Source organism: Rhipicephalus sanguineus, chromosome 3 (genome assembly GCF_013339695.2).
Source record: "Rhipicephalus sanguineus isolate Rsan-2018 chromosome 3, BIME_Rsan_1.4, whole genome shotgun sequence".
Lineage (NCBI taxonomy): Eukaryota > Metazoa > Arthropoda > Arachnida > Ixodida > Ixodidae > Rhipicephalus > Rhipicephalus sanguineus.
The window spans coordinates 177,005,425-177,026,354 of NC_051178.1; the positions used below are offsets into that span (position 1 = coordinate 177,005,425).

At 41.5% G+C, this 20,930-nt stretch overlaps 1 protein-coding gene across 1 annotated transcript; it reads left to right on the forward strand.

The window, feature by feature from the left end:
* Positions 1 to 224: 224 nt before the first annotated feature.
* LOC119386125 (ankyrin repeat and death domain-containing protein 1A) lies at positions 225 to 20,095 on the forward strand. Its single transcript, XM_049414226.1, has 15 exons — positions 225 to 522; positions 4,622 to 4,725; positions 5,547 to 5,645; positions 5,839 to 5,937; positions 6,587 to 6,676; positions 8,371 to 8,469; positions 10,993 to 11,094; positions 12,169 to 12,267; positions 13,646 to 13,744; positions 14,415 to 14,513; positions 14,950 to 15,048; positions 16,852 to 16,980; positions 17,961 to 18,213; positions 19,374 to 19,502; positions 19,981 to 20,095. Exons 1-15 carry the CDS (start codon positions 408 to 410, stop codon positions 20,067 to 20,069), a joined length of 1,704 nt encoding a protein of 567 aa, XP_049270183.1. The 5' UTR covers positions 225 to 407; the 3' UTR covers positions 20,070 to 20,095.
* The last annotated feature ends 835 nt before the right edge of the window (positions 20,096 to 20,930 follow it).

Below are 20,930 nucleotides of genomic sequence, written 5' to 3' on the forward strand. Positions count from 1 at the left end.
TATAAACAACAAAAATATTTTTTCTGGGGCAGGGCTTATGCAAAGTAAAACGCTAAAAAGAAAAAAAATGACGTCACAGTCGCCATATTGAAGTGTTGGTGAAATCTGGTGAAATTTTGTTCTAGGGTTGGTGTCGGAGCCCTTTTCCAATCTGGCAACGCTGGTCGCTGGCTCCGTTTAGTACCAGGGACGGGTTGGAGCCCGACGCTCCCGACGGTCCCGACAGCGGAGGACTCGGGAACTACGGGATAGCTGGCGACCAGTGTTGAGGAGAATGTTGCCTTCGCTGCTGCACACGGTCGTGTCGTAGACTCAACGGCCCAGCAATGCTGCAAAACGTAAAGGAAGTGTGTGTTTGGTGTGTTTAGCCAGCCACCGGTCTGCCACGCCTCGAAGAGGCTCCCAGCATGGACGCCTCGTCGTCCGACGTGTCCGGCCGTCTCTCAAAACGAACCTCCGTTGCTTCCAGCAGGGTGCCCGAAACCGATCTAGTGCCACTGAACTTCAGTCATACTTCGAGAGGTGCGCTGATTTCACTCCTGCGATCTCGCAGCGCACCGTGCTCGGTGCTTCTCGCAGCACTGTTAGAACGGTTATGTGAGTTGTTCTGAAAAGCGCAGCCCGCTTTCGGTGTGCATGTACGGTTTTCTTGACGGAGGAAAATATCACGAACATCACGTCTTTGTAGCGGGTATTTTAGGGTCTCAGAAATCGCAGGCCGGGCTCGAGTAATCCGATCTAAATGGTTAAAGGTGCGCGCTTTGGTTAGTCAACTTGTTGATGCTGAGTGGCGGTTTGAACTTCACTGCCTCGAACAATTATGGCTCTAGCTGGCGCATTCAAGGAGGTTATGTCCGTTATGCATTTCGTGGGCTATTGGGTGGGCAACAGTCCGTGTAAAAAAGAGATCCACGTGACTGAACCTAAGCATTCCCGTATGGCGAATGGTTTACTTTGCGCATTGCGCATGCGCCGAACTTCGATTATTATTACAGTTATTTCAGGCAGGACTTGAACGCCACTGTTTTGCCACTGTTTTACTCTATCGGCTGATGTATTTCTATTCCTGTGCTGCGAAGAAAGCCGCATTGGATGGCTGAATATCGCAGCAACACGCGAATCGGCTTTTTAGCGCGCATCGTCTAATTAGCGGCGCCAAACACGAGCTTTGATATTTCGCATTTATTAATACGCTGCTGCAGCAGTGGGTTATCGAACCCGCAACCTCGTGCCTTCCAGCCGAATACCACAAACACCGCAGTACTGTGGAGAAACGTGACTTCATTGTAGGCTGCCAATCCTCATCGAATTCCCGCATTCTTTTTTTTTTCCAGAAAATTGTGCACCGAATTTATCCATACTTCTATTCTGCCATAATTTAATGTAGAAGCGCTTTCTAGGTAGGTGTCCTAGCAATTCAATTCAAAGATGTGTGGAATGTATGCCAACTGTTGTACTTCAATATTCATTGAAATACAACGTTCATTAAGTCAACCCTCAAAACCATCATTTAACCGTGTACCAATTCTGCATTTGCAGATGGACACATAATGATTTTTTTTAAAGCTCTGCATTTAGACACGCATTTCACTTTTTGGTTTCTGGTCTCCTGCATCAGAGGCTGAATTTTTTGTATTCATATTTCTGTATGTACACCTGTTTTGTGGCACTGTAATGTGAAAGTGTTTTCGGCTAAACATTCTAGAGCCTTCCTGTTAGAACCCAATAGGTCACGAAAATCCGGTGGACATCCAAATTATAGCCCGGTGTCCACGTCCAGAGCCGGTTATCCCCAGGATAACCTAGGACCGTTGCATTTCGGTTGTTCTTAATGTCCTTTTTTTTTATTTTGTTTCGAACATCCTAAGAATATCTACACTGGGTTTCATGTGGACGTGATTTGGACAACAGCGGGACATCCATGGGACGTCATCTTTGTGATTATTAACATTTCCTGCACTGCGTGTTTAATGCAAGGGACATATCTGCTGGGGACATTGCATTAATGCCTCAATTGTGAATTGTGAATTTACTAATTTTTTTCGTGGCAAAATTGCCTGCTTCTGCAAGAAAAGCAAGACAATGCCCACAGTTAATTCAAGCGCCTCATTGCCACAGAAATGAACAATGCGAATAATTTCAAGCTGCTCTGGCACCGTTAAATCGTGTACTTTGCTAAGTACTTAAAAGCAACGTTTCTTTGTGCCATGTCTAAATCGCAGCGTGACGACCAGGCATGCATGAGCCTTTGAATCAATCAAAGCTTTTGCTTTGATTGATTCAAAGCTTAAACCACAGCGGTAGCTATGTGGTAGAGCATCCGATTCCAATGAAGTAGGTACCGGGTTCGATTCCCTGTGCCGACCAAAAAGCCACCGGTTTTTCCTAAAGGGTCAGAGCAGTACATTGACATGACACTCGGTTGTTCTTGGGTACTATCCTCTTGAAAGATGTCCCCATAGGTTCAGTAAAGGCCTGTGGGCGTACGTTATCCCACCACATCCTTGGTGAAATAGTCGAGCCTCTGCCGCTGCTGTGGGAGGCAGAAAATTGCCGGTGAAATATGTACAAGCGCACTTTTTTTCTAATGCATGTCCGATGAACGTCCCTTAATTTCAATGACTATATTCCCACGGATTCCAATTAACGTGCTTGAAGGGGTAACCGCATGTCGGTCCTGTGTCTAAATGTACGGTTCCAGCACCCATCGGATGTTCGACGGATTACCAAATTTCTTGCGCATAAGGGTCCTACAGACGTCCATAGTATGCGGATTTTTGAGGATTTTCATTGGACATCTGTATGTCCAAAACTGGCATACCGGTGGATGTCCATCGGACTTTCAATGCCCACTGGGAATGTGCAAAAGAATTTGCATCACTGATGTCACATGGTTGAAAGAGCAAAGATAATAATAATAATTGTTGGGGTTTTACGTCCCCTTAAACCATGATATGGTTATGTGAGATACCGTAGTGGAGGGCTCCGAAAATTTCGACCACTTGGGGTTCTTTAATGTGCACCTAAATCTAAGCACACGGACCTCTAGTATCTTGCCTCCATAAAAATGTGGCCGCCGCAGCCGGGATTTCATCCCCCAACCTTTAGGTCAGCAGTCAAGCACCATAACCACTATGCCACCGCAGCAGGTTGACCCAGCAGAGTAGACTAAGCATTATATGATGTAAATGTTATTTCTTGGCTGTCTGCTCTAAACATCTAATCATTACTTTGCAATTCCTTTGCTACCTGTCACCTTGCACCTCATGTGTATGTTCACTGCATTCTCATAATTATACTTTTATTATTTGAAAAGTGAGAGAATTGTATGGTTGTGTTGTACAATTGTCTCAATTGGTTATTCAATTGTTTTTGCATTGTACGTTACACTCAAGTTACTCTAAAATGCCCTGAAAAGCCCACCATGCTTGAAGCTTCTGCATTCGCTGGATTTATCTTTAAAATTAAGTAGTGTTGCTGCTTTATCGCACATATAGTAATTCTAACCTTAAGCCATCCTGCCTTCTTTTTCTGACAATAGACCCTTTTCATAATCAGCAAGTTCGCTTCCCTGCTCAGCATATTTGCCCAACTAATGGCGGCACCTGTCTTGCTTAGAGTGGAGACGATGTCCTAGTTGCACGTGCTTGGGCTTGTCTATTATGCGTGTTTATGTCAAGAGACCCGAATCTACATTTTCCACGTCATAGCGTAAGCAAAATGCGTTTGAACACGCTGTTTGCAGTAAGCGACTAGCCGCCATTAGTTGGGCAAACTGCATAGCAGGAAAGCTAGCTTTACAATTATGAAAAGGGTCTATTATGCATGACAGGCATAATTTATCATTTATAGCACCCAGGATAACTCCAAAGAAATTATTTTCTTGATAAAAGGCTTTACCTTCACCTGTTCATATGCAGTATGTTCATGATAACAATGTGAGCCATCGGAATATGTGTGAGAAAACAAACCCATCCTTGCTTAATATGATGATGAGTTGAACTAGTGTAAACCTGTGCATGTTGGCCTATAATTTAGCTTTTCAGCACACAAGTTACATAAGGACAAGTATAAAGACATAAATGAGCTCTTTACAATTGTCCTCACCTAATTGGTGTGCGAAAGAGGTCAATGTTGATGAGAACTTGATTGAGTACACCTCAGAATTGGTCGTTAAGTACCTAAACCAATGTTGCCCATTAGTACAATTATACCTTTACTTTGCAAATGTGTGACTGCCTAACTAACCTGCCAAGAAGTTCTTTCTAGTCTGGTATATTTTTGTACATCACTGTAACCTTGTCTTGGAGTGAAGAAACAACCTGCTTAATTGTCCTCACCTAATTGGTGTGCGAAAGAGGTCAATGTTGATGAGAACTTGAGTACACCTCAGAATTGGTCGTTAAGTACCTAAACCAATGTTGCCCATTAGTACAATTATACCTTTACTTTGCAAATGTGTGACTGCCTAACTAACCTGCCAAGAAGTTCTTTCTAGTCTGGTATATTTTTGTACATCACTGTAACCTTGTCTTGGAGTGAAGAAACAACCTGCTTCTGGAGTTTGTAATTTTAATCATGAGACAGAACTCTAATGACCTTTTCTATTGGTTGTTTGCAGGTATCAAAAACGAATTGTTACTCCATGAAGCTGCAATCAAGAACGATGTTGCAACGCTTAAGCACCTTATTGAATCGAAAGTGGATGTCAATGCAAGAACACACGTAAGTGCTTTACAATGTAGTATAGGGCCCTTAGGAGAGTCTGTGGTATAAGGCTCTTGGGGAGTCTTAAAGGAGCACTGACACCAAAATTGTGCATCTTGTTTTTTCTGTTGCGATAAGTAGTTAATGACCCACTTATCATGGGTGGAAAGCTCGTTTGATCGAGCGTGCGACCGTTAATTATTTGGAGACAATTTTATAGTGCCCAGTCGCAGTTTCGGTTTCAGAGAGCACCGAGGGAAGCGGGACCCAGAGTGGTGGCTATGTAAACATAGCTGGTTGCGTGAGTACACAAAACCGCGTGCACATGAGCATCGCGTCCACAACTCTTTTCAACGAAGGCTTCCTGGGTGCTCCTACAATGCCCTCTGAGACATTGTAAATATGCATGACCCCCCCAAGATGCACTGCGGAGGCGAGTACACTAGCCTTTGTACTCCCGTACACTAGCCTTTGTACTCCCGTGCAAGTCTCCCTTCTTTCCATTGAAAAGGTCTGCTAAGAGAGGGTGGGAGAGGGCGCCCGCAACAATCGTGGCAGCCAATGCAAACTGGTGACGCAGGTGGCGGTTGGTTGTTTACAAGAACACCAAAGGCGCGTTTCGCGTGGAGTGGCGCGACGCGCACTTTAAACGTGATTTTAAATATTTTCTAGGCTATATTATCCGCTGATATTTCGTAGATGATGCGTGTGTGTCCACACAAATCCATCCCACAGGTTATCTCACCTTCGAAATTTTGTGTCAGTGCTCCTTTAATGTACCACTTCTGATATTTGGTGTGATTGATACTCACTCCTGCAACTCTTTGCTGACTCCTTAGATGGAGAGGGTGCCACTTCATTGGGCTGCAGCTCATGGTCACCTTGATGCAATGGCAGTCCTCATCCAGGCAAAATGTGATGTGGAGGTGACAGACAAGGTAAATCTGTGTTTTTTGGTATGGTATGATAAACTTTATCGAGTGTTCTTGGTGCGGCTTTTTCATTTTTGGCTGTTTGCACACCCCTCCAAACTGTCTGTCAAGGCTCAACTCTCGATTATTATTGTTGTTGTTTTGTTTGAAAACACATGTGACTGAGAAAGAGAACAACTGGAGTATTTTGACATTGCAGTACGGAATGCGGCCATTACTGATGGCAGCATGGTTTGGACACCGAGGTGCCGTTCAGCTGCTTGTTGAAAGTGGGGCCAGTTGCCGAGCAGTTAACCGCGTAAGTGACCTGTTTGCATGACTTCCCTTTTTATGACTGAAAAACTAAGCACTAGATGTGCTTTGTTCTGTGGGTGATGTTTGTTCAGGAAAGTTAAATTGTAAAACATTCATGTTTGAAAGTTGTTGCTGGAGATTCTTTCAGGCTGTCCAACTACGTTGCCATCTTTGCCTACTTTGTTTTATTGAGTGAACAAGCGTAACTTATATTCATGAGAGCCCTTTCTGGATAAATGGTGCTGAAGTACACTGCAGGTACACAGTAGAATAACGTATCAAACAGCATAAGCCCATCAAAGTTGTTCCCTGATGCTCATCGATAAATGTTATAACTTCCTTCATTGAAGAACGAAGGACGCTTCTTTCATTCGTTTTGAAGCTTTGTGAAGTAAGTATAAGCTCACTATATTGCTTTCAAAGCTCTCATGACACCATCTGCTGTTCTGTTGTAACAATGCAGACCTTGCTTTTACCCCTATGTATTCCAAAGATATTATAGAAAAACTTGATTATTATTCTCTTTTGTTCAGAAATTTTTTAAATTGTTTTGGATACCTAGATGTCGAAAGCAAATTTGTGAGTACTAACACATTGTGCTAAACACGACTATGTGGCCGCCTCTCTAATGTATTCTTTTTTTAAACATGCAGCAAGGTCAAACTGCACTTCATTGTGCTGCACAGAATAATCATCACTTCATTGTGCTCCACAGAGCACAGAATGACAAGGTCATCATCTTTGTATGCCCTAAGCCTTTTTCATGGTGTGAATTGCATTGAAAAACATATTGTATGACACGGCTGGACTCCACAGAGACCATCAAAGTCTAAAGTAATGAACCTTTGCAATTGACCCGTGAATGTGTTTTTGGTGCATAAAATTAAAGCACTGGAGCAGAAACCTCTAAAAAATGCCCAGTGAGGTGTTTCATATATTGACAAATTCGGCATGATTTTTAGTGCTGATGGCTACTGGTGCCTGTCAGGAATAGCTTTTTGCAGAGGCACATGGTTAAAAAACTTTTCAAATCCTGAGCAAGTTGCAATTTAAAATTGGTGTAACTAGCATTTCTGATCTGGCCATGTGATTTCAAAACATATTGTATTGACACGGCCTTATTTTGTACTACGTCCTTGCATCTCGTTCATTGTTTTTTTTTGTGTTGGAAATAAGAAATGTTTCCTGGGAGAATCGTTTTTTTTTCTTTTTTGTGCCAAGACAAGCAAAGGCGCGCCGCCGGTCACCGACAATGGCGGCGAGCCTCAAGCACAGAATGTCATTAAAGCGCGCGACGCCGCAGACGGCGGAATCGCGAGGGCGGTGTTGTCGGCCTCTGCCGACAAGTCGCTGTTGATGCAGCACGCTAATTTTTTAGGTGGCAAGTAATCGCGACCCCCGCGGACCGCCACAGGCTTTGCAATGCTTCGCGTGCATTCAGTTCTCAAAGCGGCAGCTAGCAGTTCCCAGTCCCGGAAGGTAGAAGATGGCTATCTTTGACGCGTCAGCCACCTTCCAATTCAGGGTGCGTTCCTAATTGATTACATGCGTGAAACGGTCTTTTGTGGTAGCACTCCCCCACCGCCGGAGCGAATTACCTGTTGCGGCGTTCTGAAATGGGTGCTGGTAGCTCGGTGGTGGTGACAGCTTCATTGAAGCCGAAGGGTCAGACGGCTTAGGATTCCAAAGATGGTGACGTGATTTGAACAGTCAGAACAACCCATGAAGGCGGAAGCGTTTAGGTTTGAGACTGAGAAGAGAATCGCCATTCGGCATAGATTTTTCAGTTGTGCTCGCCTTCAGCGGTGTCGTGAGTCTTCTGCTGAGGCTGAACCGGCTGTTAGAAGACACTATTTGAGATGCTCTCACAGCAACCTTCTCAGCAAAGCAGCTTATGTGCAAAGTAAATGCATACTTTTTCTCAATTACTGGTGTTCAGTGATTCGAGTGATTTGCTTAGCTATTTCTACAAGCTTAGTTTGTTCGCCAAGTAATGTCGATTTCCAATCTGTTACTTGCTGTGAATTAGTGAGTTTATTGCAGCTTGTAAATGTCCTTATTGCTAATTATGTACTTTGTCCACCGCCTCCCCTGCAATTTTGGCGCTGAGGGTCTGTAATAAATAAATAAATGAATCCTGACTGTAACTTTATTTAAAACAATGCTGCACTAATATGTCTTTGCGTAGTATGAATTTAAAATCGCTGTTGTGCTCTGTATCTCCAAAATAACTAGAGCTGTATTTTATTTCAGATTTCGAATCTGTATTCCGGAATACTTTTCTGAGTATCCCTGCCCAGCCCTGCTAAGAAATATGAATAGTATAAATAGTAGTATATATAGTATAAAAGCTGAAAAATTTATCTCAACAACCTTTCTTAAGTGTGCAATTTTCATAGCGTATTGTTGCCGATTATGACGTTTCTCTTGGCAACAGAATGGTCAAACCGCTCTGCACATTTCGGCTATCAACAACTGCATGGAAATTGTAGAGAAACTGCTACAGTACAAAGCTGACCCCAACATCAAAGACAAGGTATGAAACAACTTGTGCTCTGCAGTAGAATATTACCTTGATCATTCTGCAGCACCAAATCACTTTTTTTTTTTTTGCAGTCTTGTAAATGCTCTATGTCTTTATGGTTGTTGAAGACATTTTGTTCAAGTTTGTTCATGCTATAAACATACGCAACAGCTTTTTCAAATAGTAGAGTCGAACGTGAGTTCCTTGAAGTAAGTCGAAAAATCTGTTTGGCTGAAATGACCATGTGACAAATATACGCTTATATTGAATGCGAGACAAAACCAAACTAGAGTGTCACATGTGACCTCATTGTAACCACACTCAAACCTCATTATAACAAAGTCACATCTGCCATGAAAATAACTTTGTTATATCCGAAAATTCGTTATAAACATTTACTTTTAACACTGTATCTATTACCAAGGTTATTTTTCATTTACTACGTTATAACCGATAATTTGTTATATCTGTGTTCGTTATATCGAGGTTTGAGTGTATGTCCAACTGTAAGCACTGATCTTTCTTCTTTTTTTTCTTGCTCATGATAAGCAAGTCATGGGAGAGAGGTTGTGTTAGACAGACTATAGCATTAGATAGTTTTAGATTTTGCACGCTGAAAGTTACAAGATCAAAACTGCCAAATGTATACTGAATGCAAGCATGGAATGGAATTCTGGATGTGCTGCTTCTGAAAATCCTTATTATTCTGTAATTTTTTTTCTGTAACTCTGTTAAGATATTTCAAAATTTTTAGGTTCTTGAATAAAATCTCATTACTTGTGTTTTTCCTGTGTTCACAGTGTTTTCTTTCACCTTACTTTCTGAATTTTTTCTTTTGTGTTTTCTTCACCTTTGTTGTAGACACAGAGACGTAGCTACACCACTTGGTTAGCATAAAGGTAAATTTTGTTTCTTTATTTTTATTCCCTTCAGCTTCTTTTTTTTTAAATTGTGTTATCGTCAACGAGGATTCTTATGGAAAAATTACCGTACTCCATGGTGTTCATCACTTTTAACCATTTCTTTAGTTTTTTCTCTCTCAATATTTTTTTCCAATCGTGACCAGAAGTTATTGCACCATGTCATTTTGTAGAACATTGTAATCAAATGAGAGCATGTTTAATGAAGTCCCAATTTAGTCAGTGACCATGGACCTCCTGCACATCGTGTATTGAAAATTCTCCCATTCTAAACAAATGAAATTCTGATTCTGAAAAGAATGATGGCATTTTGTGGGCAATTATTAAGGCAGCCTCAATGCTCATTAGCAAAATTATTCAGATGATTGTGATATCTTCAGGTCTACCACTGGGTGGGAAATATTTGTACCATTTTCTGAAATGATTATTTTACCTAACAGCTCCTGCTACATTCCTCATTATTTCTTGTTCGACGGCTTCTCATCATAGTTTGTAGAGTTGATGTGATAATTTTGTACTTTTTTTGTGTTAGGATTAATAAATAATAGCGAAACACTGGCGATTGTAAAAGCATCCTAAATAATTCTAGTGTGGTGACTGTACTTGTTTATACGAACCACTTTCAGTATTTGTACATAAGAGGTGGATGCATGGTAATACATTATGAAATACTAACTTGGTTCATTCCTGCAATCACTGCAGTTGCTGCACACATTTGCAGCAACAGTAAGCATGAGGGGCACTCTTATTCATTTTCTTATGAGCAACATGGTTGTACTAGATAACGTTAGCAGACTTAGTTCCTGACCTTGATGACATGATAATCTTAGCAATACTCAGTCCGGCATTTCAATTCTGAATTTTGTATCAAACTAATACATTAGTGTTTCCCAATCGTCGTACCTGTGAAGTTCATCTTATGTGTGCGAACTATGCAGTACTGTTCCTGTAAATAAATAAAAAAATACGTGTTAGTACATTTTCAATTGATATGTGCATTCCTACTCACATTTTCTTATCTTGCTCTTGAAAAGCTTGTCCGTAGCATTCAGACCTCCCACATGGCGCCCAGGCCTTATGTAGTTTCATCTCCTCCTTTTTCATCAGTTGAAGCTTTAGTGAATCATACAGTGTGAAATTAGTTGTGTGATTTGCTGCCAAAAATGTAAGACAGCGAAGGAAGGTCCTTCCAGTCCTGTGCAGCTTTTCGCTTGTTTCTTTTTCATAACTTTTGGGGTTACCATTTTCCAAAGATTGCTCCCTTGCCAACATTTGTTCCTGGTGTGTTTAAGAATAACAAAACTCTGGATACTTTCATTTCTCTAGTTTGCTACCATGTAAATTGTTACTGCTTGCAAGAGCATGAATGCATGTAACGTTCTGCTGCCAGCATTACATATGCAAGCTCATAAATTTGAATAAAATTCGTTCAGAAAGTTTCACTGCTTGAAAATTGGCTCTGTTGGACTGCTTCTACCACTTTTTTACTGCACCCCGCCGTAGGTCAAAACAGTGCCTGTATTTTGAAATCTTGGAGTGTAAAAATGTGGCCTTCGCTAGACCATTTCAGTTCACATACTTTATCTTTAGTGTCATAATTTTTATCATCCTGCAGTCTGGGTGCACAGCACTTCACCATGCTGCACAGCGAGGACATCATCTTGTGATGAAGCGCCTGCTGCAGAGTAATAAATTGGACATGGATGACCCAAACTATGTAAGGAAATGATTTTGTATGTTTTTAGCAGCGAATTTTTTCCACTTGATGGAAGCTTGCACTGAATGTTCTGTTACAATTTTATTGTTGTCAGGAAGACACACCATTTATTTGCGTCTTTTTTTTCAGTAGGCTTCACATTCCTACACATTCCAAGACCAGCTACTTTGAAAGTGATTGTAGCACGAATTTGAAGTTGGCATTGCTGTTCACTAGGAAACTCCACTTTTCACTTCTTCACAGCTTAAATGAATGAGTAAAGACATGAGCTAAGTGTGCCAGCAGCCAGGAGCCATAAATTACGTGTGAAAGTGCATTGTAATTAATCTTCGAGCTGCACTGTACAAATTACATGGTGTCACAAATTTTATGTTCTTTTCTACAATCGGGCCTGTGGCTTCTTTTTTTCATTCCTTCCCAATAATCACTGTGATTTTAAAAATAGTTCGGTATACCTTCGTGTCAATGCGATTCTTATCCCTACTGATTTTAACTTGTGAAGCAGTGCACGGTGACAAGACACAAAAGGAAGATATGATTCGACAGGACAACCGCTTCCTTTTGTGTCTTGGCTCTATGCGCTGCTTCACATGTTAAAATGAACTGTCACCAACTCACCCAACTTTCAGCTTTACTTATCCCTACTGATTAACTGGCCAAGTCTCTCTCGTCTTTCTCCTTGCAAGTTTGCTTAAAAGTCTGCTTTCTTAGGTGTTCCTAAAACTTGCACTTTTGCCGTCACTACATACTTCAGCATATGCATATTAGCAACAATAAATATATCAATGCTTGACTTTGTAGACACTGTTACATTTGGCATACATAGTACCATTACTACTTGCCATCTTGTATACTTGGCCTTTCTTACAAAGTATTACCTTCCTGTCAGCCGAAAGTCTAGAAAGGCTCTTATAATTTTGCCATGTGCTTCTTGTATTTGTGCAGCTCCAAGTTGTACAAATATAATAGAGCAAAAAGGTATTTATAAGAATTCAGTAAAAACAGGTAGTCTGCCAAAAGCTTTGCCTTTCCATCTGATGACATACTAACTGTTATTTTTAAAATTTTTTACAGGAGAGGAGCACGCCTTTGCACTTAGCAGCACAGAATGGGCATCAAGCAGCTGTGCAGATACTCTTAGAACACAAATGTGACGCTTCCATCACTGATGCTGTGAGTGTGACTTACATGAACACTTTTTTTTATGCCAGATAAATAAATAGATATCGTTAGGGAAGACATTTTGCTAATACCTTGGCTTTTGCAAGGTGTAACATAATGCTGTTGTATTTCTCCTGATCATCCTATAAATGCAATTGAAAAACTGTAATGTCAGACCATCAGCACTGCGATGTGCAACCATCTACTTTTTTTTTTTCATGGTAAGTATGTACTTCTGCAGATTAAGTCAGCTGATGCATGCTGCAAGCAAAACTCATCAAAGAGATCACATTGAAATAAGGGTCCTGCACGTATTGTTTATTTATCTAAGTGTATGTGCTGTGTTACTGGGCGTAACTGCAGTAGGCTACAGTAAAGTCAAATTTAGCATATGAGAAACAGTATGTAAACAAATAATCATTCTTGTGGATCTAATGAAAAACAATTCTGTTTAACACAAACTGATGATACAGTTAAGCTGAAATTCCACAGCCACCATTACTGCCTCTTGTCCTTCGCTTGGCAAGTGGCCCTAATCAACAGGCTTGGGAGTGTACTTTGCTAAACACGTGAGAAGAAAATTGTGTTTTTGTGGGCATAAACAGCTACACCAGCATCAGTAATTATGCGTAAACTTGGAGGGCTGATACCATAAAAAAGTAATTGAAGTGTGCTTCAAGGTACGTGTACGTTACAGCTGATAATGCCTGGTGCATGATTTTTTTAATCAATGTGACTGCACTAAATCATTTTTTTAGAAGACTAGTGTTTTTGAAAATGTAAGCTTTTCTTGACAATGCATGGGCTCATGCAAAGGCAGCAAGTAACAATTACTAGATTTTGTAATGCCTAAGGTTATACATTGTTTCATGAAAATCCCATAAATATCTCTTCATGATTTAGGGAGGCACAGCTAAAATGGCACACAAGAATAGAACACGAGACAACGCGTGCTGTCCTCTATCCTTCTATTCTTGTGTGCTGTGTTAGTCGCACCTTCCTACATCATGAATCAAAACCAACTCGCCCAACTTTTTATTATACTGAACCTAATATCTCTTCGTTATCTGCCTTTAGATTTTATTGCCGTTTCATTTATTTATTTGTGGCCTAGAATTTGGGTGTGCTAGAGATAGATTTTGATTTTTATAGATCACTTCTAAGACAAACTTCTAATAAGACGTACAAATTCTCACTACCCTTTTGGACTCATTCTAGTGGGAGTCTACTGAATCTCTGTGTTGTTATATTCGTGCATTAAGTAATGCTACTGAATGTACAGCGATGGAAAAAGAAGTGTGCTTAACTTGCTGGTTTCCTGTCATTTCGGTTTTTATCAACAAGCAAGGGCCTTTCTTCACTGAGCTCTATTTTGCCCTTGCACTTACAGAAAGCCCGAACTGCACTTCATATTGCAGCCTCATTGGGCCACCTCGATGTGGTGGAAACATTGCTGCAGTTCAAAGCTTCACTCACGGTCAAGGATAAGGTGAGAACACATCTGTTGTTTGGTGGTGCTGCACATCTACTGTCCTCCAAACCGAAGTGCACTTACCTTAAATCTGGAATAGTTGTTTCATTTGCACGTGTTGTAATATGTATGACCAGCCTGAAACATAAATGAAAAATAATTGTTCAAACTTTTTTTTTTGGGTACAAGTGACTTTAGAGCTTCTTTTGATTACGTAGTATGTTATGTACCAAAACTTCTATGTAAAAATGGCCATATTTGAAGTCATGCATATTGAATGATACGTTGCCGTAGATAAAGGGCCATTGTATGCATAGTTTGCATAGGTGGTCATAATACTAAGTAACACATTGGTGAAAAGGTCCAGGTGTGTGCAAAAAGAAATGATCGTCTTTTTAGTTAATTGTGCAGAGTGATCAACATTTGAATGCAGAGAAGTAAAACATACTAGAACATGCACTGCGTTTTGCTTCTTTGTCATGTCCGTGCATTCTCTGCACTGTAGTAAACAGTATCGATTATCAGCAAACCAGTTTTGATGACATTATAATGTTTCTTCGTTGTTTTTTTTTCGATTTGCTACATTCAGACAGCTTTCTTGATTTTGATTATATGCTACATATTTATGAGTTGCCTGAATTTGTGGCCTGGACATGTTCACCCATTGTCGTTTGCCCCTGCATTTCAGCACGGCAACATGCCATTGCACCTAGCTGTTCTTGGTTGCCATGCCAACATGGTCGACTTACTGGTGAAGAAGGGTGCACTGGTAAATGCAACCAACAATGTGAGTTCCAGTCTGACACCCTTCAGATATGAAAGGCAGATGCCACATTAGTGTGCCTGCTTTGTGTAGTGACAATGACGACTGATCAGAATGTCTGAAGAAATTCCTGAAAAAAAAAAAAAAACTTAATTGCTGTGCCAGTGTCAGTGGCATCTGACACAACATTGATTTAAGTTTTGCAGAGAAAACTGCACAAAACTACGACACTCTGCCGTAAGACTGTGGTTAAATACTGTTTAGACACTCCCGTTGACAGCATTAGAAACCTTAACTATCAATGAATATTGTGAGTGCAACGCGTACCTGAACTTCGTCTGCATCGCTTGTACATGTCATTATCAGTGGCACAGTGTCATCTATGTCATCGTAGCTCAAGCTTGGCTGGAATAAAGCTGCCGTGAAACTTGTAATGAAGAAAATGTGTGCCTCTTTGCAGCGCCTACAAACACCGTTGCACATAGCAGCTGAGCTTGGCTTCACTGAAGTGGTACAGGTGCTGGTGAGCCATGGAGCAGACCTCTTCCTTCCTGAAAAGGTGCAGTGTGTTTCACGCTGGCTAAAACTATGAAACTGATGCTTTGAAAAATATATGGCATGTTGTGTGTGCCAACAGTTACCACTATAACAGTGGCATAGACAGGGGGTGGCACACTGGGCCCGTGCCTCCCCCCCCCCCCCCCCCCCCGCCCCCGAATTTTTTTTGCCATGGCACATAGAGCATGAAATGACTCTCAACCACATCTGCCTGCCCAGACCCCCACTTCAGATCAAGGAAATGCCCCCCCACCCCCCTCCTTCCCCCGAAAGAATATCTGCCTACGCCCCTGCACTATAATTTATGGAAATTGAATAATGAAGTGTCACCAAAAAATGCTGTTAGATGTGTCATTGGCTAAGTTAAAAGACACATGAATCTGTCCTCATTTTAGAGATTGGCTGTGCTATCTGCCACACTGGCTGGGTGAAAAAAACAGAGCAATTATATGCCTGATGTGGTTGACAGTTTGAGTGTACCTCTTTAGGTTTCACTGTTGTATTACCTGTTCACCTGGAGATACTGTTGCCTCATGTTTGTATGTCAGTAAAAAATAGTGTGTATTCCTAAAGAAATATACCTTTAAAGCTTGGTTTGTTCTAGGTACCTATTTGCATGCATTTAGTATGCAATCCTACGTACGGCTAACACCACAAACTATTGCGTCCTACAAGTATTGAACTGGCTTTGAGAGGTTGTAGTGGGTTTGAACTGGTTAAAAGCATCTCGGAGTTTAAATAATATGGATGCCAGATTGCATCTCATGCCTTCTGTTGTATGCAAACCATGCAGTATTGAGCCGTACTTTATAATCTGCATTGCACATACTGTAGTCAAGGTAATGGAAGTTGGTGCCATGCAATGTATAGCTCTGTGAAATTGTGTTCTTTTCTTCTTTTTTTTATGGCATCTCGGGAAACAACAAATTGACACTTCATTTTTTTTCGTGTCTTAAACTTCATGTTTTTAATGGGCTCCTTAACAGTAGCTTGTTTAGCAATGTTCATCTGTGATTCCTCACAGAACAGTCACCAGCATATGTTACTGTACAATAGTAATATGCACCAGTGCCACAGTGTTACTCAAGCAAAGCTTTGGTGTCATTGCCAGAGGCTTGTATCCTGTGAGTGCCCAAATTTAAACTTCATTACTTTCTACCAAAAACAGTCTCTTTTGCCATCACATGCAGTAGTGCATAATGGAAACTGATCATAATGCTTTTTTACGCAACCTTAGCACGCCTTCAGGCGTTCACCCATTTTGCACTTTTATGGGCATGCATTTGATTTGCCTTCCAGCTGAGGGGTATCTAAGTTCCTTTTGGAATGTTTGTTTGGATTTGCGTGTGTTATGGGCTCAAATATATCCTGTGCCTGTATGCTTATGTAAGAAGTTATCATGGTGCAAGCGTCAGTACTGCAGCAATCTAAGTCTGACCTTCGCACATTTCTCATTGTCCTTTGTGACTCTCTACAGGTAATATTACTGAACAGTAGTTAACAGATCTGTGGAAAAGCTCAGTGAAAGTACTTGAAAAGCATAAATTTATTTGTTTTGGTAATGTTGTTGCTTGAAATTGCAGTGTAATAACATACCAAATGAAAAGAAGACCAGAGGGACAAAGTGACAGACTATCAAAAGATAATTTTGTTAAAAGAATAAATACACATAAAAGCTTCACTTTTTTGCATAGTTAAACTTCCTTTTGTTCATACCATATGCATGCAATTAGAGCATGTGGGGGAAGCTACTTAAAATTGTGAAATGGAGTGTTGAAGCGAGACGCTGTTTTCTTGCTGACAGGGTGGACGCACGGCACTCTACATAGCTGCACGTGGCAGCTATACAGCAATAGTGGATATGCTCATTACGGCTGAACGGGAGATCAAGCACAGGTGCAAGGCGAAGGAGCAGTCAGTAACAACACTCCAGGTGAGAGAACAAAACAAAACTTGGAGGATGCTTGAGCTTCGCCGTCAAGAGTGGAACGCGATAGTATAATCGGGCCCCATCGCCTTCAAGTGTGTCGTAAGGAAAGGAACGTTCGTGCGTGTAGCTTTGGCCGTTTCAAATTATAAAAGTGCAGTTTCGAAATGCCCTCTATGCCATAATTCTTCTTTTTGCAAATTGGCGAAGTGTACCTATGCGTTCATAAGGTGCCACGTGCACCTGCGCCGCTGCACACTTTGTAATGGGTGGGCAGATTTAAACCACCTGCTCGTTGTGCAATTCACATGTTTTGACGCCTGATGCGATTCTACAATTCTTTGATGCAATATTACAAGCTTTAAGGAGACTCCTCCCGGTACATTGCATTCTTATAATGTTTTTTTACGAAGCAGTTTTAAGTACTGGCATATCTCTGTGGTAGAACACCTGCTTGCCACACATAGGGCCTGGGTTTGATTCTCACTTGGACCAAAAGAATTTTATAATTTATTTATTTGCATCAGTCTTGATTTTCACTCACAGACAATGCCAATTTTTCGCTCACACCAACACCGCCGCCGCCAACACCAGCGCCAATGCTGACACCGGAATTTCAGCAAAACGAGCTCTTTAATGCTACCGCGTTAAAATTTTTGCATGTCCATTTATGAATGTGTTTTTACATGAACCATTGTCTACGTGTCTTCTTGCCACTTTGTCTTCAATATTCATGTGCTTGTTGCTGACAAGCGATCAGCACGTGGTTAGTTCAGCTGTCGGACAAACTGCTAAGCTGGTTTTGTATTGTAGTCAGGGCTGCATTCTGTTTTCTGGTGATGGTGTGAGTGTTTTTCGTATGCGCAATGGCATTTCCTACAAATGGATGTGGAAAATGTCCAAGGCACCTGAATGAATTTGAATGCAGCAGAATGAAGACGAGCGCAAATGCCATGTTGGAACTGCCTGTTGTCGAATGAATGCAGCCGGGTGCCCGCCAGTTCTGCAACAGTCTGGTGGACATCAAGGAAGAGAGCGTGGCGAGCGATCAGCAGCAACATTCTGGTGCCGACAATGCCGAGGACGGGGAACAGCTACAGCAGCAGCGGCAGCAGCAGATGCAGCGCTTGTCCTGGACCCTGGCCAAGGAGATGCTGATGCCCAACGACTGGAAACACTTGGCACGGCACTGGGGATTCACTCCCGAACATATCAAGGCCATTGAACACCAGTACACAGGTCATTGGCTGCATTGTATACTATTGTGCTAGTTTTACCACAGAGGCCAAGTTCTGTAACTGCAGCCAAAATTTGACCCCTAGTTCTCTTGTGCGTTAGTTCAGTGCTTTCTGTATAGTGGTTCATAGATACTGGTTCATATAGCCCTTCTCTGGCAGTGGTTCATACAGAAATGGAGCTGCAAAGGGGACAAGGTCCACAATGACCACTATAGAGCTGTATCAGAAACAGTGGTTTTGTACCACGAAAGTTATGCACCAAGAAGCTTGTGTATTTACTTGCAAGCCATTTATGATGGCAGATCTCCATACAGCTATGCTTTATTCGTCGACCTTAATGAAACTGCAAACAGCCAATAGGTTTCATGTTGTAATAAACTTCTGACTTTTACATGTAGGTATAATTATGCTTAATTGTGATGTGCACCGCCTCACCTTTCCATGTCACAGATAGAGGAGCTAAGACACGTCTTACAGATTTAAATATACTTTTGTTATTTTTAATGCCTCCAGTTTGTTATAAGTTACTGTTCAAGCGTTTCTTTTTTTTTTCAGTAACATAGACAATCTTTGCAAGAATAAATATAAAGAAGTGTAAATGCTAGGAAGTTCTTAAATAATGTGCAAGTAGTATGTAGGTGTAGTGGTCCTTGGTAGTCAAGAGTTTGAGGGTCACAGCCCTATCACAGTCAGCAACAATTACACTTGCACTTGGGTGCATGTTAGCGACTCGTACGATGCTTTTGAATGAAGTGTGCAGAAGACAACCTGCAAGGGGAGCACCTGTGCAGCCCAGTTTTGAACAAAAAGCCTCGTTAGCATAAGCATCATGCAAAAAAAGGTCAAGGGACATTGAATACTATAGTTTACACTATAGTGTTCTTAACCAAGAGGCATGACCACCTCCATCGAGAGCACATGCATCTAAAACATGTTTTTGTGGCACTAATCAGTTCTCTTTGTGATTGACATGAAAGGCACCCGAATTTGTCTTCTTCTAACCATTACTCTGCCAAATTAATCATGTTTTTACGAAAAATTGTCGTTGGCTTTTAATTAGTTTCGAGAAATGCAGAGCTATTTTGTCGAGAGATTTTCGGCTGTTAGTTGTTTCTTTCTTATTCGTCTATTTTCATTATTTTGTCTTTGTGGTTGTTTTAGGTAAATCGAGCTACAAAGAGCATGGCTATCGAATGCTGCTCATCTGGTTGCACGGCCTACCACCAAACACAAATCCTCTCAAGGAGCTTTTTGAGGCTTTAGTTGCCATTGACAAGAGAGATGTTGCTGGTGAGTATTCTTTGCAAAGCTGTGCAGCTTTACACACATCGGAAAAACTGTGTTACTTTGCAAATCAGCTGATGCCATCTAAATTCCATGACATAAGTGGCTAGATGGTGTGGAAAAAACAAGGCAGCATTGCTGCCTCTTCTGTATATTTCGAAACGGCTTTCCTGGCTTAGTAATACTGCAGTCGCAGTAAGAGTTGCTGTTGCATTTTTGATATTGTAGAAGTTTAATTTAACCATGCAGCTGAACATTGGTAAATTACAATCTAAGCAGCACACACACTTGCTGCACACTGTAGTTACTGTCATGAAGTAAACCATTGCTACACCAAGTGTTAGTACTTTTTCCCACAACTTGTTACCGTTAGCTTTGTGCATGTATTCTTAGGTTACTGTCAAGTACGTGAGTTAACCACTCCAATGCCATTACATCACATAGACAGGAGTAAAGTGACAGTAGCAACACGTGTTTCATGCAGAAAAAATACGGAAGAAGGCAGAGGAGAATGCGTATGGAGCCCGACGATTTAGTCCCAGTCGACTCTGCCACATGTGTTGCCTACTGTGACCGCCAGGCTGGTGACACCCAGTCCCTGACAACATTATGTAGCCTGTGGTGAAAAAAAAAATCAAGACGATCCGAAATAAGGCGGAGGAGAACGCATGTGGACTGTGTTGGTTCAGCCTTCAGCTGGCCATGCCACGTGTATTTGCCTGCTGTGATCGCCAGGCGGGCGCCAGGCCCAACAAGTGCCTACACACCGCTTGTGTTCCTCCTGTTTGCTTTGTCACGATAAAGAAAATGTGCCTCACATCATTGTTCACGATGGATCAAAAGGGAAGCAAGCAAGCGAGCCTCTGCAATGCCAACCTGACTATTGGTGCAGCAGCGACAGCGTTTGTTTCCTGTCGAGACAATTTGAGAAGGCCCCTCAATGGCGAAACAAGGCAAGACTACTTATATACACATAGAACTGTTGTTCTTAAAAGCACAGGCAAATGACGAAGATTTCAGTGCAGATCGAATATGCCCAGTTCAGAAAAGGCTGCTGTAGAAGAGCTTGCATGCTGCAGAGCAGATTTGTAAAAGGAATGGCTGAAAAAACAGCATCTGTTTTTCCCAGAACAACTTCTCTCTGCTGTGGTATGTTCTGACTGCTTTGATGTGTACACTTGTTATTGTGAAAGTTTGGTCTAGTTGGTACTCTATTGCGCAAGATATTGACAGTGCGAAAAATGAATGAACGACAAGCAAAGGGACACAGACAAGTGCTGACTTCCACCTGAAAATTCATTTCAGAAAACACACACATATAAGTGCAGACACATAAGCAAAACTGTGCAACTGCGAAAAAGAACAACACTCACGCAGTCGCAAAAAAAACAACACTATCCGGAGACAACTGTGCCGAAAACAGGTAATCAAGTT